Consider the following 15,009-nt stretch of genomic DNA (forward strand, 5'->3'; position numbering starts at 1 on the left):
GCTTAGATTCGCATGCAGTTTTTTTTTTTTTTTTCAGAAATTTTTTTCCGAAAATAGGGGGGGTGCTTAGAATCGCGAAAATACGGTACATCCCGGCCTGCGTTTGCTGACGGCCTTTTTTGACGGACGGTACGAGCCAGCCGTCGTACGAAGCGGGGTCCTTCTAAAATTTGCGTCGTATAACCGAGGTTTTTAATGCATTGTCTCTATGGGGGTTTTGCCGGGACCGCAAAAATTCGTCGTAAAATGCGGGTCGTCGCATGACCGGGGGACGTATAATCGAGGTTCCACTGTATTAATGTAATAAAACAAAATGCGAAAGGGGGTACTGTGTACATTTGTGCCACATCTATTAGTACACCATTTGTACTTCTCCTTGCAAAAAGCGAATCTTCACTCGTCCGTAGGCACTAGAACGTCATCCTCGTCTAAAATTCTCTCTGCCTGGTGGCCTGCAGGAAAGCACGATAGCACTGGCCCAGGAGATCCTGTCCCGGTGCCACCCGGATGCCGTGACGGTGATCAGGCACTGGGTGACCATAATCCAGTCGCGCTGGGAGGAGGTGTCCCTGTGGGCGCGCCAGCGGGAGCAGAAGCTGGCCGAACACCTGCGCTCTCTGCGTGACGTGCTCGAGCTGCTCGAGGAGCTGCTGCGCTGGCTGCTGGCAGCTGAGGCCAGCCTCATGACCCTGGAGGCCCAACCACTGCCAGACGAAGTGCCCGCTACAGGTCAGTGGTCTCGCCCTCCTTGGCTTGCATTGTGAATGTTTGCCCACAGGCGTGAGTAGAGCTGTGTGCAGCTTTGCTACATTGGTGAACATTTGTATTGATGACACTTCAACACTTCTGGTTTCTTCTCATTTCCATTTCCGCTGGGAGAGATGCGAACAGTATTCCAGTAGCTCTTCTCTGCAGCTCTGCAGAAAACTAAAAGCAGCACATTATGTGCTTTCAAGTCAGCAGTTGCTCAGATCAGCAGTGCAATAGGTTACTCAAGTCACACGAGCTTTCAGTTTTCTGACCAAGCAAGGTCTGGTTTCGAATCGTCTACTGCATGAGAAGATAGAGCTAGCTTCATCGCTTGTGGCTGCAACTAATAGGCGAGGGTTTGTATATGTTAAAACAACCACAAATGCTTCACTGAACAAGCAGAAAGTGTCTTTTGGTCAATGACCCACTCATTTGCGTGCTGCAGAGCGCCTGCTTGAAGACCACCGGCGCTTCATGGATGACATGTCCCAGCGGCAGGCCGATGTGGACCGCATCTCCAAGGCGTTTGCCAGCAAGCGTCAGCCGCCTGCTGGCTCAGCTGCGGCTGGCACCAAGGACCGCCCATCACAGCAACGCCACGACCGACGCACGCCCCACGCAGCTTCTCAGAGTACGCCCCGGACATCCACACCCACGTGAGTGCTCTCCCGCTGCCATTTACCTGGCACACTTGTGTTCACACTTGTTCTTGCTACCATCAGCACGACCACAGTGGGCTGTGGCGCAGTGGCTCTGGCATTCATCCATTAAGTCCGAGGCTGTGGGAATGAACCTCAGCTGCTGCAGCTGTATCTTGATGGACTGTGCTATGTGATGTGAGTGCAGGTCACAAAGTGCCGGGTAGTTGAAATGGATCCGGAGCCCTTTAATATAGTGACCTCACTACTCACATGTAGCTCTGGGACTTAGAACAACATACAATACCAATTATTAATGACGTGTGTCACTTGATACTTTGGATAGCAATGTTGAATCTGTCTTCAAAGAAAAGTCTTTTTTTTTTGTTAAATTGTTGTTAACCTCTGCTTTCTTTTCTGTTGATCATGAGTCTCATTTACAGCTGTACACTCTACTGGTATGATAATTCATAATTTCTTTTATTAATGTTTCGGAACACCCTGCTTGTTTTTTGTACATATTGTTACAACATTCGACTCCTGTCTGAACACTTGGGAAAGGCTCACAGCATTATTGAATGACTAAATACCATCAGCATGCCAAAGAAAATTCAAAAAGCATGTTGACATGCGCAATTGCATCAGGAATTACATTTCTCACTGCGGCATGTCATTAAGTGTAGCCAGAAGCAAATCGATGAGTTTGGCTCATCAGCAGTCATGTTTGCCGTATGTTCTGATTAGTGACAAGATGAGTTCCACAGCCAGTGGGACTCATCCAGAGCGTCAAGGTATTCCAAGGTGCGGTAACAAGTGGCAAGATACTGACAGGTGAAAAGATGCTTGCTGTGCATTGAGTTACAGGCTGACCTTTCTTCGTGAGCTGGGTCCAGTGTCCACTGCCCACGTCACGGTGCCAAAGAAAGATGCCTTCATTGCAGGCGTGGGCACGCTGCCGCAGAGCCAGAGATCCGCCACCCCCGTGCGCGGGAGCTACTGGACAAGTGGCAGCATGTCTGGCTATTGGCCATGGAGCGCCAGCGCCGACTGCTGGAACACCTCAAGTACCTGCAGGAGGTGAGGGAGCGGTCGCATAGAGGATCTCGGACATTCGGGTGCACAGGTCTGCCTTGGGCCCAGATGAGAGAACCCATTCAAGAGAGGTGACCTCAGTCAGACTGGCACAATTCCTTACTGTTGTTTAAAAGCCGCTGTAATTCACCTTGAATGGCAAAGATAATCAAGATGCAGTGGACTGCCACTCCTGATATATCAGCATCTGCCTGATAAATTTCTTGAAGGTATATATTTCCTCTTGATTTCTTGTTGAAATCAAGAGGAAGAAGTGGGCTTGGGCAGGGCATGTAATGCGAAGGCAAGATAACCGCTGGTCCTTGAGGGTAACGGAGTGGATTCCAAGAGAAGGCAGACGTATCAGGGGGCGGCAGAAAGTCAGGTAGGCAGATGAGGGTAAGAAGTTTGCGGGAATACGGTGGCCACAACTGGCGAAGGACAGGGTTAATTGGGGAGACATGGGAGAGCCCTTTGCCCTGCAGTGGGCGTAGTCAGGCTGATGATGATGATATTTCGGCTTAATCTTGGTTGCCGATGCCTTATAGTTGCAATGTCTGTTGCGGCTAAATTCACACGTGGCAATATCTCCTTGTTTTTCAGTTGGAGAGCATCAAGAACTTCGACTTTGATGAGTGGCGCAGGAGGGTGAGTAGCAGGCCGTCCTTATGAGGAGAAATAAAAGCGGACACCTTCGCATTTCGCCCTGCTGACTGGGATCGCGTCTTATGCCTCTGCTTGCAGTTCCTGGGCTGGATGAACAACAAGAAGTCTCGTGTGATGGACCTGTTCCGCAAGATCGACAAAGACAATGACGGGAAAGTGACCAAGGAGGATTTCATTGATGGCATCCTCAAGTCGAGTATGTGGCCGTTTGTCGCATGGGAATTTCTCCTTTGGGTCAGGGCCTTGGCACCTTCGCGATCTCTTGTTGCGTTACTGTTTTGCGTTCTAAGGCTCTAATGAATTGGAACTTCGTTAATGTGACCACATGAAGCATCAGGCTTATTATGCTCTTGGTATCATAGTGTTTGTCTAGGCTTTTACTTAAAATGTGGAAAGGCGCTATTGTGTGTGTAGCCAAGCGTACTTTTTGAATAAGGTTGTGATTCCCCTGTGCTTTGGTGCTGCATTTCCAGACCTTGTGTCACACTCTTAACCTTTTGTTTTTACCCAAAATGTCTGATTGCAGAATTCCCGACAAGCAGACTCGAGATGGAAAGGGTGGCCGACATTTTTGACCGAAATGGTGATGGCTACATTGACCACAAGGAGTACATAGACACCCTTCGTCCTGATCGAGATGTGAGTTTACCTTGCCGGTGGCGGGGCCAAGTTCTCTCGTGATTGTGGTAGCCTTTCACATAATGCTTTGGGTAGGGGGTGCAGTGTTTAAAAGACATGGGTGCTGAGCTTGATATGCTAACCCTTCTAACATGGCTTTTCTCTCCTTCCTGTTCTCAACAAACACTAAAACTCATCCTGCGCTGCAGTGCTTGGTTCATGGTGCGAAGCAGGTGAGTGCCCAACTCAGCATGCTAACTACTAGGGCTGTGCGAATATCCTGACCTGCCTGATGTCAACAGATAGAGTAATGCCGAATTCAAATTCGCTGACAGTGAGGGAAAGTTGAGGCCCTCTTTTTTTTCTGTATATTTTGAGACTTTTTTTCTTTCCTCGACCAGTGATGAAAGCATTTCAAGCATGTAACTAAACAGTGGTGCTGATACTTGGGCAGTGCTTTTATCAGCTTCTTGGAAGAAGCAGTAGTTGTGGTGGGCATCAGATGAAAGCTCTGTATTTGTCCCTTCTTGTGGTCAAGGGAAAGAGCAGCCATTTTAACCTTTCAGTTTGTTTTGCATGCATCTCAAATGTGCATGCTGTATTTGTAGAATGTTTACCTAGCCTGTTCCTTACATGGATTGAAGTTCAGTTTGGTGCACCTCTTGTAGTAGATTGCATAACATACAAGTTTATCAAAGATGAGGTATCTGTTCACCTTGTGGTTGCTCTCGAGCAAAAAAAGAAAGAAAGAAAACAAAAGGTCCTTATATTCGCACATACCTACTAACAGCTGACAGTTCTATCGCGAGCTTGCTGTGCAGTGTATACCATCAGTCTGCCTGCAGCCTGTGCTAGCCTGTATCATTAGGGAGGGCAAACGAAGTTATGGGGAACTCTAGAGAGGCATGACTGGATTGCTAACCCCTTGGTATAGTAGCTGAGCAAGAGTTGTCACCTATCTAGTGGCCTGGCTCAGTCACTAACCCTTTAATACGAATATCCTCAGATTGCCATTGATGGAAATCATTAGAATGCTGCTTGGTGGCATGGCGTAGTCCCTAGCCCCTTGATGCAGGTAGACAGGCGACTTTTCCGGATTGCTGCTGAGTAACGATTGCACGATGAGGAGGAAATTCTTTATTTATTAACCCAAGGGCGGGGTTGCTTGCATGGTAGCCTTGTGCTGGCCATTGAATATTTGATGTGTATAATGAGGGCTGGCAGATGTTTTGGAGACGCAGGGTGGGGGTATGATGGGGTCACTTACTCCTCAAATGGGTCTGAGGTTGGTTGCTGATCGGTTGCACTGCTCGTCGCTTGTAGAACAAGCCCCTCACGGAGGCCGAGAAGATCCAGGACGAAGTTCAACGGCAAGTGGCCAAGTGCACCTGCGTCCACCGCTTCAAGGTGTTCCAAGTGGGCGAGGGCAAATACCGGGTGAGCTTCCATCTTCCCTCTCGCGTTTTGTACCTTCTTTATGTTTTGCTTTGTGGATGCCTCAGGGCAACGGTAATGATGGCCCGCGGTCCGGAATCGCTGGGAGGGTTCATTTTGTGGGCTGTTTTTGTAAGGAAAGAAAGAAATGCTGCAAACAGTTTTAGGACTGAATCGTCATCTTTGGTTTTCAGCCATGACATTGTGCACGCTATGAATGCGGTCTTAAAAACAAAAACGAGAAAGTGGTGAGTTTATTGGTTTATGGGTTTTGGAAGGCAGCCTGGGCTTTGAAAGTGAACACGCACAGCATGGCCTGTGACAAATCACACACCAATTGACTTCAACAATGCTTTAGTGTTTGTATTCATTAGGATTTATACTATTTGATTCATTGCTAAACAAGGTCACTGAGTGACATCAGAAAAATGCAGTTTCAATTAGTTCAGGAGCTGTGCAGATTTTTGCTTCAACACGCTGCCGCATTCATGCAGAATTGCCAAGCGGATTTTCAGAGATCCTAAAAGCTTAACCTGTTCATTTTTGGCATTGTTTGTCGACCTGGAAGAGGCACTGGTGTGTTCACCTGACTCTGTTGTCAGTTGCACCACTGAATGGCATTTTAGGCCTAGAAGGTAGTTGTGAGTGTGCGACGGAAAAAACATCTGCTGCGGTAGGTCGAGTTGCTGGTGTTGCCACAGGAGGGTGCTAGGCACAGGTGGTGTGGGAAAGGATGGATGGGATGTGAGGGGTGAGGAATAAAGGGTCGTCGGCATGGGAGCGAGCCACATGTGTTGAAGTTGTGACAAGGTTGACTGTGTGTGAAACTGGGAGTGCCTTCTGGAAGAGCTGGGGGACAGTAGAGTCCTACAGCTGCTGAAGTTGGTGCCACTTTTTTTTCTTTCTCTCTGCAGTTTGGCGAATCTCAGAAGCTGCGCCTGGTGCGCATCTTGCGTAGCACGGTCATGGTGCGTGTGGGCGGCGGCTGGGTTGCCCTCGACGAGTTCCTCGTCAAAAACGATCCCTGCCGAGGTAAGTGGGTGGCCGAGGCAACTTCGCGCTCCACCACGTTGCCACGAGAGAGCCATTTTTTTTTCTTCCAGCAGACCGAGAGATGCGCTTTTTTTTTTCTTTCCTGTCTTTCTCCCATTATTAACCAAAACCAGGAGCGGTTCTTTCTCTGCCACATTTTTCTCTCTTCTCTTTTGTTTTTTCTCTTCTGTGGCAGGAGGGAGAGAAGAAGCATTGTTGCTAACACGGCTAATAATCGAGCAGTACCGACGCAGCCAGTCCAAACAGTTTGCAGTGCAGATGGCGCCCACTTACCCCTAACCCCCTTCTACTCTCCGCGGTTTGGTGCCTTGCTGGGGTTGGGATGTACATATATATACACATGGGTCTGCCTGTGCATGGTGACGTTTGCATGCCTCCTTCGCATGCCCGACTGTCCTGTTCTTCTTTCCTCCTCTCTCGCTAGCTCTGTCTCTCACTCTGCGCAGCCTACATCTTGAGCCTCTGAGCGCTTCAGCTCTGGGGCAGTTTTACCTGCGGGGGTTGCTCTTTTGAACTTTGTCATGGTGTGCAGAGAGACCTGTTTTTCTTTTTTTTTTCTCATTTACAAAATGGATTTGGGTGCTGTAGTCTCTACAGCAGGTTCCTTTTCCTGTGGTTCTTTTTGTGTACATAGGTATATTTATATACTGACCAGTATCACTCTAGCATGATTGGCCTCCACTTGTTGAAAGCGTACCATTTCAGATCGACTATTGGAGGAGGATCTACTTTCCTGTGTGATGCTGAAAACTGCAGCAGAGTGCAAACTTTCAGCTCGCTGCAAGATGAGTGCTATGAAATATAGCAAGGTACAAGTCTCCCAAATGTTCACCACAATATTCAGCGAGAAAGCAGCATAAGTAGCAGGGGTGTTACTGCCTCTTGGCAACAAACAGTGTTGTGTTGTGAGCCCGCTTCATGCATCTTTCTGTTCAGCGTACATGTTGTGCACCTTCGGCAGTAACAAGCCGCAGTTTATTAACACCCGCTAAGCTGAAAACTCTCCTCCACACCCCACTTCCGTGGCATGCCACCGTGCTCACTGGCAGCATTCCTTGGTCAATGCAATGTTGTGTGCCGAGGAACAGTGTGCAAGAAGATGTATGAATTGGGCTCATTCTTTGCTGAGGGAAGACGATTGTTGATTTCCATGAAATATATTTGAGAAAGGTCAACAATGAACTAAGCAGTATGGTAGATTGAGAGTACAACTTTCCCTTAAGGACAGACTTTGGCTGCCTTCTACAGAGTTGATGAGGAGCCTTGATCATTCCTCCAATGTTGAAGTCAGGTTTCCAGAATTAAATTTTTGCTTGGAAACTTAGATTGTGTTGACGCGGGATAGATTGTGTTGACGCGGTTCATCCCTTCTCATATGTTTTTGCGCTAGTCATTGTTCCAGGCATCAGGAGCATCCATCTTGCTCTTCAGCATGAACCAGCTGAAAGTTTGCACCGTGTTGGGGTTGATCTTGGATGCCGAGGCACCCGCTGCTGTATTCTGCTTTCAGCCATTCAACACAACAGCAACGGGTGCCTCTGGCTAGGCCCGTTGTTGTTGCCGCCGGACCGAGCAGCATTCTTATGCATGCGGGTGGCGATGCCTGCTCTGGTGGGGTGTGTGTATGTGTGTGTCCGTGGGCTCGGTCCGGCGGCCGCGCAGTTATTCTCTTGTGCTCCCCCGTTTGTGTGTGCGATGTGTGCACGTGGCTGACCCGTCTGTTGGACGCATGCGCGTGTGCCCCTCCTGCTGTGCTGCACCCCCTCCCACCACCAACCACCACCATCACCACCAACCACCACCACCACCAGCCAAGGGGCGCACCAACCTGGAGCTGCGCGAGCAGTTCATTCTGGCCGAAGGCGTCAGCCAGTCCATGACGCCCTTCAAGCCCAAGGCCTTCTCGCGGGCGGGACCCATCACCAAGGTGCGTGCATGCTTTCACGGGGTAGGGCGGCGCCGTCCCGCACACGCGCGCCCCCCTTGGTGGCGGACACAGCAGCCACCCCCGTCAGGACAGCGGCCACACACGCTGAGCAGCAGTCGCAGCAGCAGCACACTGTCTCTCCCTCCTGGCGCGGCCGTGCACAGATGCCGTCTCTCTGTCTCTCGCTCTTTCTCTCTCTCGATTGGTGCTGATAGATAGTTTCTTCTCGGGGCCCTTGCAGCCGCTCCCTTCCAGTCCATGATGCCGTGCCTGCCAGTGCAGGGCTTCAGTCCGTCCTTTTACCGACCTGTGCCGGCGGAAGAGGGCTCTAAGATTCCCGTCTACGACTGGGTAATGGGGTGCTTCTTTGCACGTCCGGGCTAAGCGAGGGAAGGGGCCTCCGCGAGGTGCATTGGGAAATACTCGCAGCCACAGAATCACCTTAGGTTCCATGCCTGCTTCTTCACGTTGCACGCTGCCACGTTGCAGTCAAGAGTAAATGCAAATTTCATTGGCAGCACTGCCAGTACTAAGGTCCAGAGCGGCAGGCGCCATGTTTCCTTTCCTTTCCTTTTTAGTGTGCATGTATTTTTGCGCTAGATGCAGCATATTTTGTGCTTGAAGCACTTGGACCCACAAGTTAAGGTGCTAGAAAGATGCAGTGGCTTTTTCTTTCGTTTTCCTTTGTTTTAACACTTTCAGGTTAGCTTTGAACCAAGCGGCATTTAAAGATGTTGCCTTCCCCGCAGACCGAGCCCCGTGTGGGCACTTTGCCACCTTTTGGTACCCAGCTCAAGCATGCTAAAACACAAGCCATTGGAGACGCCGCGCACATTGTGGTCACGAGTACTTCCAGATCCACCTCCGGACACACAGTGCATTCTTCTTGCCTTAACCCACGTGTGCGGGTGCAGGTGCGAGAAAAGACGGAGCGCAGCGTCCCCCTGAGCCAGCAGCAGCAGCAGCGCATTGTCGGCGACGACGAGCTCAGTGACGGCTCTGGTCAGCTGCGAGTGACCCGCCTTGGTGAGCGCAGCAATGGTCTCACTTCGCCATTGCAGAACATGCTAGAAGGGCTAGGAATAATAGGGCTAGGAGGGGCTGGTTCTTATCAGGCACACAGCAAAGCTCATAATCCTCGCTGCAAGAATGTGTGACATTCATCTTCAATATTCTGTTGTTCTTCCGTGAGGGTTTGGGCAGATGCTAGGACTTTGTAATGTTGTAGCTGTACAGACATTATGAGAGCCTTGTTTCTTTGTAATCTCTGCAAAAGACTGAAGTTGTGGCACAAGTTTGTCTGATGATATGGCCAAAGCACTTGGTGCACCTGTCAGCGCAGTTTGGAGCCGTTCCCGTCAGTTTTATCAGTAAATACTTTTCAGCACTTCCTACCGCTGCCTTCATGCTCTCGTTGATTTTTTTTTTTTTTTAACAGCAACACCTAGAAGCCGGCCATCAAGCCGGCCCTCGAGCCGACCTTCAAGCCGGCCGCCAAGCCGTGCCAACAGCGACCTGTCTGCGGACAGCATTGACGGTTACCACAGCCAGAGAAGAACGCCTTCGGCGACACGCCAACGCACACCCAGCGGATCCTCTCAGACCAAGATCCCGACACCACGACGGCCAGCATCGAGCACCAAGGATGGCGAAGTCAAGCAACAGCGCGAGCGATGGAAGTGAATGCACACCTCCAGAGAAGAAGCGCCACCCTTATAAGCAGGGTCCACCTCACTACTTATGTTCTTTTGTTGTTGTTGACGCTAGCTTTTTAAAAGTTGGTTGTTAACATTGTTCTCGTGCTTTTAATCCTGCCACAGCTTTTTCTAAAGGGCTTGCGCCAGTCGCGCAAGAACGCACAGGTGCATTGTAGTACTTGTACATAATATCGTGATGCCAGATCCTGTTGCTGCTGCACTAGTCCAACTAATATTTTTGTCACGCGGATGCAACTGCATCGTGGATTCCTGTCAAGCAACCAACAGCTGTTCAGAACATTCCAGCAGCGATATGTACGTGATTTTTTTTTTTTTCTGCCATGTCAAGCTCCTCACCAAAAGCTTCGTAGTATGTGTATACTAATGCAACATTAGTGATCGCTTAGTTGGCGAAAAAAAAGCCCACATTAGTTTCGGATTGTTTGCCCACCAAAGGATTGTGTTAGGTGCCGCTGAAGTCTTCTGCCGCTGGGCTTCAGTTGGGGCTCCAATAATTTGCATTTCCTATTGTGTGAGCAGTTAGCGTAGGCTCAGAAACTTAACACCTTTTATTCTTTTTTTTTTTAGAACCTAGACAGTGATGTTCGCACTTCTGTTTCATTGCATTAACCAAATCGCAGCTGTTGTGTTTAATATAGGTTTGAATAAAGAGACTATACATTAATTGTCTGTAGCGTCCTTGAAGGTATCATCTTCACAGCAACAAATGCCATAATCACTTGTGTTTCATGACAACATGAGGACTGGACTACATGAGATGTACCATTTGGCCGTTTTAAAGAGAGATTGATCAAAGTTATGGTCTTGTTGAACGATTATGCTAGACGGTGCATAATTTTTTACGTTCTTTGTGTCCTAATTCCTGCTTGTCTGTTGAATATCCTAGAGTAGAATTACTGGTGTTAAGGAAGAACTTGATGTTAGTCGAGTTGATACTTTTGCACATTCTTTTACCACAAACTGAAAAGCTATGGGATGGCAAAGGAACAAACAGAACCTACACCGGTGGTAACCTCTCTGGCTGTTGGATAGCTGTTTTATCTTTTTATTGTGTTGCTTTCAGACTTTTTATTTTTATTGTTCAATTCACATTAAGTTCTGGTAGTTCTCATTTTTTTTAATCTTGCTTACTGACTCGGCATTCTTTGCCTTCAAGATGCATTTCTTTAAACTTCTCGGAATTTTTGTTCCCTACTTCTTGTCACCACACGCGTCCATAAAGTTCCAAGCTTTTTAATATCGTACGTTGTTGCTACATATTTTATCTTCGTTTCATCACTGTTTTATCCGGTTCACTGATTTTAAATGATAACACGATGCATTGGCATCAATATCTATTGTTCTCAAATAAAAAATTAGTTGCAAATGACCACCAGTGTTGTCAGGGGCTTTACTTCATGTTTGTTTCAATTTGTGGTAAAAGCATGTTGCTGTTGTTACAAGAACTTGGAGAGAACAAGTTGCATTATGCCATGGACTGCATGGAACAAAGCTGTCAGGAATACCTTTAACAGAACGTACTGCCAAAGCAATGTCTTAGTGTTTTATGCTCTAGTATGTGACCACCGCTAATACAAAGAGTCGAGCTCTCGGACTTCACATCTGCTCCTGGGGTGAAGAAATGAGGGCAACTGCTGTACCACACTTTTTTTCCCTTCCACCTCATTCGGTGTGCCCACTCTGAACAGCACAAGTGTCTGCTCCACCTGCATGGATGTCAGAATTGAGTTTCCTATGCTGTGTGTAGACAGACTAGTGCACAGAATTCTGGCCGACAAAAGAAAACTGCGTTGACACACCTGCCAAAGGCACGCAGTCTAGGCAGGGGGGACACTGATACCTATTGTGGTGGAACTCAAGGTTGTCGTCCTACTACTGTCACGCTTCAGTGGTGACACACTCGCACAACTCCCAAACACATGGCCTCCACGCCAACAACCTTTATTGCACTTCTCCCATCTTCCCGCCGCCGCTCCGCCTCCTGATGATGATGACTGGGCGATCCACTAGCGCCCTCTCGTGACGTCACCCGGAACTAGACCCTCCGCCGCCACACTATCTTAACACAGCATGGACATCTGTGGACTAGAGAGAAGGGCTGAGGCTAATGTGAAAAGAGTGAATCCTGTACTGGGACACAAGAAAGCTGCATGAGGAGCAAGCAGCCAACTCGCTTTGGCTGAATGGTTGCAGTGACTTCCACGTCTGTCTTGAAGAAAAGTCTCAGTGCCAGTGATTTGGCTTCATATTTAATTGCAATCAAAACATTTTTGTGGTCTGTAGATATGCAAGCAAAAAATTGTTTTCCTAGGTTTACAAGCATACTTGGGCATACATTAAAATGCAATTGTGGATAGTTTGGCCACTGCAGCCAATATCAGTCATTCCCTCGTTGTGGGGTACTGCTTTCTGCTGGTTGGTCTTGCCAATTTGGCAGTGAAATTTTAGTTCAGTTATTGTAGCTATTTCTCCTGCTGGTGCAGCATGTCCTGAGTGCCTACTGTCAAATTGAATAAGACACTGCCCATGAATTGCTCATCCAAAAAAAAATTGATGAAAATATTCTCATGCATGAGAATATTCATGGTCTTAATGGTAAAGAATGGCATTTTAGTAAGCCATCACCTACTGTATATTTAGCACAAATTGTGATATCAACAACCACTCTAGGCAGGTTCTAGGTATATTCTTTTTGCATAATGCACGTTCTGGTGTTAATTCACCCCCCCCCCCCCCCCCCCCCAAAGAAAAAAGTAAAAAGCAGTTTGAAGCATTTTATTCCGCTAAAAATTCGCCCTTGCAACAGTGTGCAAGCTGCGAGCAACCATGCTGGTAACACTTCAGGTGGTTCTCTAGCGAAAATTATAATAGAACTGATAGCCTATTTGCTTATCAACTAATTGGCAGTTAGTCTAATCAGTGCATCTAACTGAAAATCTGATGGGTTATTATGCTTCCTGAAGCTGGAAAGTAGCATTTGCAGGGTCTGCACCCCGACGAAGGTTTCATTTGATGCTTGCGTAGCCACCCTTTGGGAACTCTGTGACATCACATGCAGAGCGCAAAACCTATACATTTGATGTGCTTAAATAGGCAGCCCTTACTGGGCTTCATAGCTCTGAACAGAACATTGCACTGGTGGTGTGTTATTGCAATGAGCAAATGTCTCAGTATCGTGGCTATAGATCGAAATTCGTTAAACAGCAAGTTTTCCTGTATGCTTTGTTGAAGACTGCAATAATTGCCAGCATCAACAAAGTTTGTGCTGTTTTTGCTACAAACTCCACAGTCCACACACCTGTCTAAAGCGCTCAAACGGCGCGTCGGGTTGTGCACTTGTGTCATCTTAGTGGCCCAGAGCTTGAGACTTGTACGGCTTAAGGGGTTTAAATGACCGCTAACTGCCGCCTCTACATCTGCAGCAAATAGCATTAGTACAGTGGCTAGATGTGTAGGTGTGCCAACTGGCAAGACGTAAAGCGTAGTTCCACGCCCCTCTGCTTCATGACAACGAAAATGGCGCTAGTGTTTTCCGCCCGGTTTAGAGGGACCTCATCGCCAATGCTCTGGTGCGGGTCGTCAGCTGCTGCTCGTCATGATTGCATTTGACTTTTTGCTCATATTAATTTTAACTCGGAGCATTATTTCTGTGCATGCCCAGCAATCAGTTTCATGTGCTTTGAACTAGTTCAATGCGTCTGTTATTATATATTTGTTTGCTTCTTTTTTATTCGGCGCTCTACGAAGGGCTGAAGCCTGCACAGTTTAGCACACAGTAGGTGTACTTTCCTCGCAGCGTGTAAAGGCTGCCAGTGGGCTAGCAAACTATCCAGACTTACCACTGTACATATTGCGCGTCTCAACATATCACACTGTATAAGCAGAAAACCTAATACCATTTTCATTATTTTCGTTACATTTCATATGAAAACATGCCACGAAATTAAAATCATCGATGTTGCAGTGCAAATAACTTAGTAGAATAAGACATATATTAACCACTGGTCTCAGCTAGGCGGCTGCATGCTGCTTTCCTGCATTCCGAAGTGGGCGCTAGTGAAGGCACTAGAAGTTGGACGGCATGTCCTAAAAGTCTGATGTATGCTGTGTATTTCAATGCAAAAAGTCGCTTCTTTCGCCCCAGTTTTAAAGCGAAGCTTTACTCACCTCGTCAAGCCCGTTTGCTGGATGAATGGGTAAGGCGGCGCCTCCTATCCATAACTCGTGAAATTTCACTCTTGTCTTGATTTTAGCCACCAATCAGATAACTTCGCTTGGAAAGAAAAGCCTAAGAAAAGTGAAAAAAAGACTGCGCCGCACTCATTGCATTCGCATTGCAGTTCTCTATGTGTGGACGGAGCGAGTCGGCCGAAGCCGCCTACGTCCTCGGGACCATTTCCCTAAGCCACGCTTAGCTGAGCTAAACTGCAACCATTTTTCGCGTCAAAAGAAATAAGCAATCGCGATACTGCAGAGTTTGTTCGTGTCGTAGGTGTTTCTTCCTTTGTGCTCGTCGCGGTAGCTCAGTGGTAAGGCGCTCGAGCGTCTACCGAGCCGAGTACCCGGGTTCGAACGACGGCGGCGGCCGCCTTTCGATGGAGGCGAAACGCAAGAGGCGCCCGTGTGCTGTGCGATGTCAGTGCACATTAAAGATCCCCAGGTGGTCGAAATTGTTGTTGTTGTTGTATTTGTTATCAAATTATGCCGTAGACCTCCACTACGGCAACCCTTTCTCTCTTTCTTCTTTCACTCACCTTCCTCCCTTCCTTCCCTCGCGGTTCAGGTGTCCGCCGAGATATGTGAGACAGCCATATTTCCTTTCCTCAAAAACCAATTTACCAGTCTGAACGCAAGAAATGTGTACACTTTGTTGGTTGGTTTAGGGGGGTTTAACGTCCCAAAGCGACCCTATAGAGTTCCTCTAAGCGACTCTAAGCGACCCAGGCTATGAGAGACGCCTAGTGGAGGACTCCGGAAATTTCGACCACCCGGGGTTCTTTAACGTGCACTGACATCGCACACACTAGAATTTCGCCTCCATAGAAATTCGACCGCCGCGGCCGGGATCGAACCCGCGTCTTTCGGGTCAGTAGCCGAGCACCATAACCACTGAGCCACCACTTTGTGTAGAACC

General features: G+C 48.1%; 1 protein-coding gene across 10 annotated transcripts in view; it reads left to right on the plus strand.

Moving 5' to 3' along the window:
* The window catches only part of shot (dystonin-like protein short stop), a 231,416-nt gene extending 220,877 nt beyond the window's left edge, over positions 1-10,539 (plus strand). For 5 of the 10 annotated variants that reach the window (XM_089551570.1, XM_089551575.1, XM_089551579.1 and 2 more), the window contains 11 exons: positions 459-729; positions 1,196-1,406; positions 2,330-2,465; positions 3,063-3,107; positions 3,204-3,321; positions 3,652-3,764; positions 5,067-5,180; positions 6,092-6,209; positions 8,042-8,157; positions 9,072-9,183; positions 9,596-10,539. In XM_089551570.1, coding sequence (XP_089407696.1) covers positions 459-729; positions 1,196-1,406; positions 2,330-2,465; positions 3,063-3,107; positions 3,204-3,321; positions 3,652-3,764; positions 5,067-5,180; positions 6,092-6,209; positions 8,042-8,157; positions 9,072-9,183; positions 9,596-9,840 — 1,599 coding nt within the window. In that variant the 3' untranslated portion in view covers positions 9,841-10,539. Of the gene's footprint in view, positions 1-458; positions 730-1,195; positions 1,407-2,329; positions 2,466-3,062; positions 3,108-3,203; positions 3,322-3,651; positions 3,765-3,952; positions 4,986-5,066; positions 5,181-6,091; positions 6,210-6,405; positions 8,163-8,398; positions 8,509-9,071; positions 9,184-9,595 lie in introns of those variants that run through there. The other 5 variants (XR_016283980.1, XM_089551571.1, XM_089551577.1 and 2 more) reach the window with 5 other exon arrangements.
* Positions 10,540-15,009: the final 4,470 nt, after the last annotated feature.

This window comes from Amblyomma mixtum, chromosome 7, assembly GCF_055824585.1.
Source record: "Amblyomma mixtum isolate Tamu chromosome 7, ASM5582458v1, whole genome shotgun sequence".
Taxonomy (NCBI): domain Eukaryota; kingdom Metazoa; phylum Arthropoda; class Arachnida; order Ixodida; family Ixodidae; genus Amblyomma; species Amblyomma mixtum.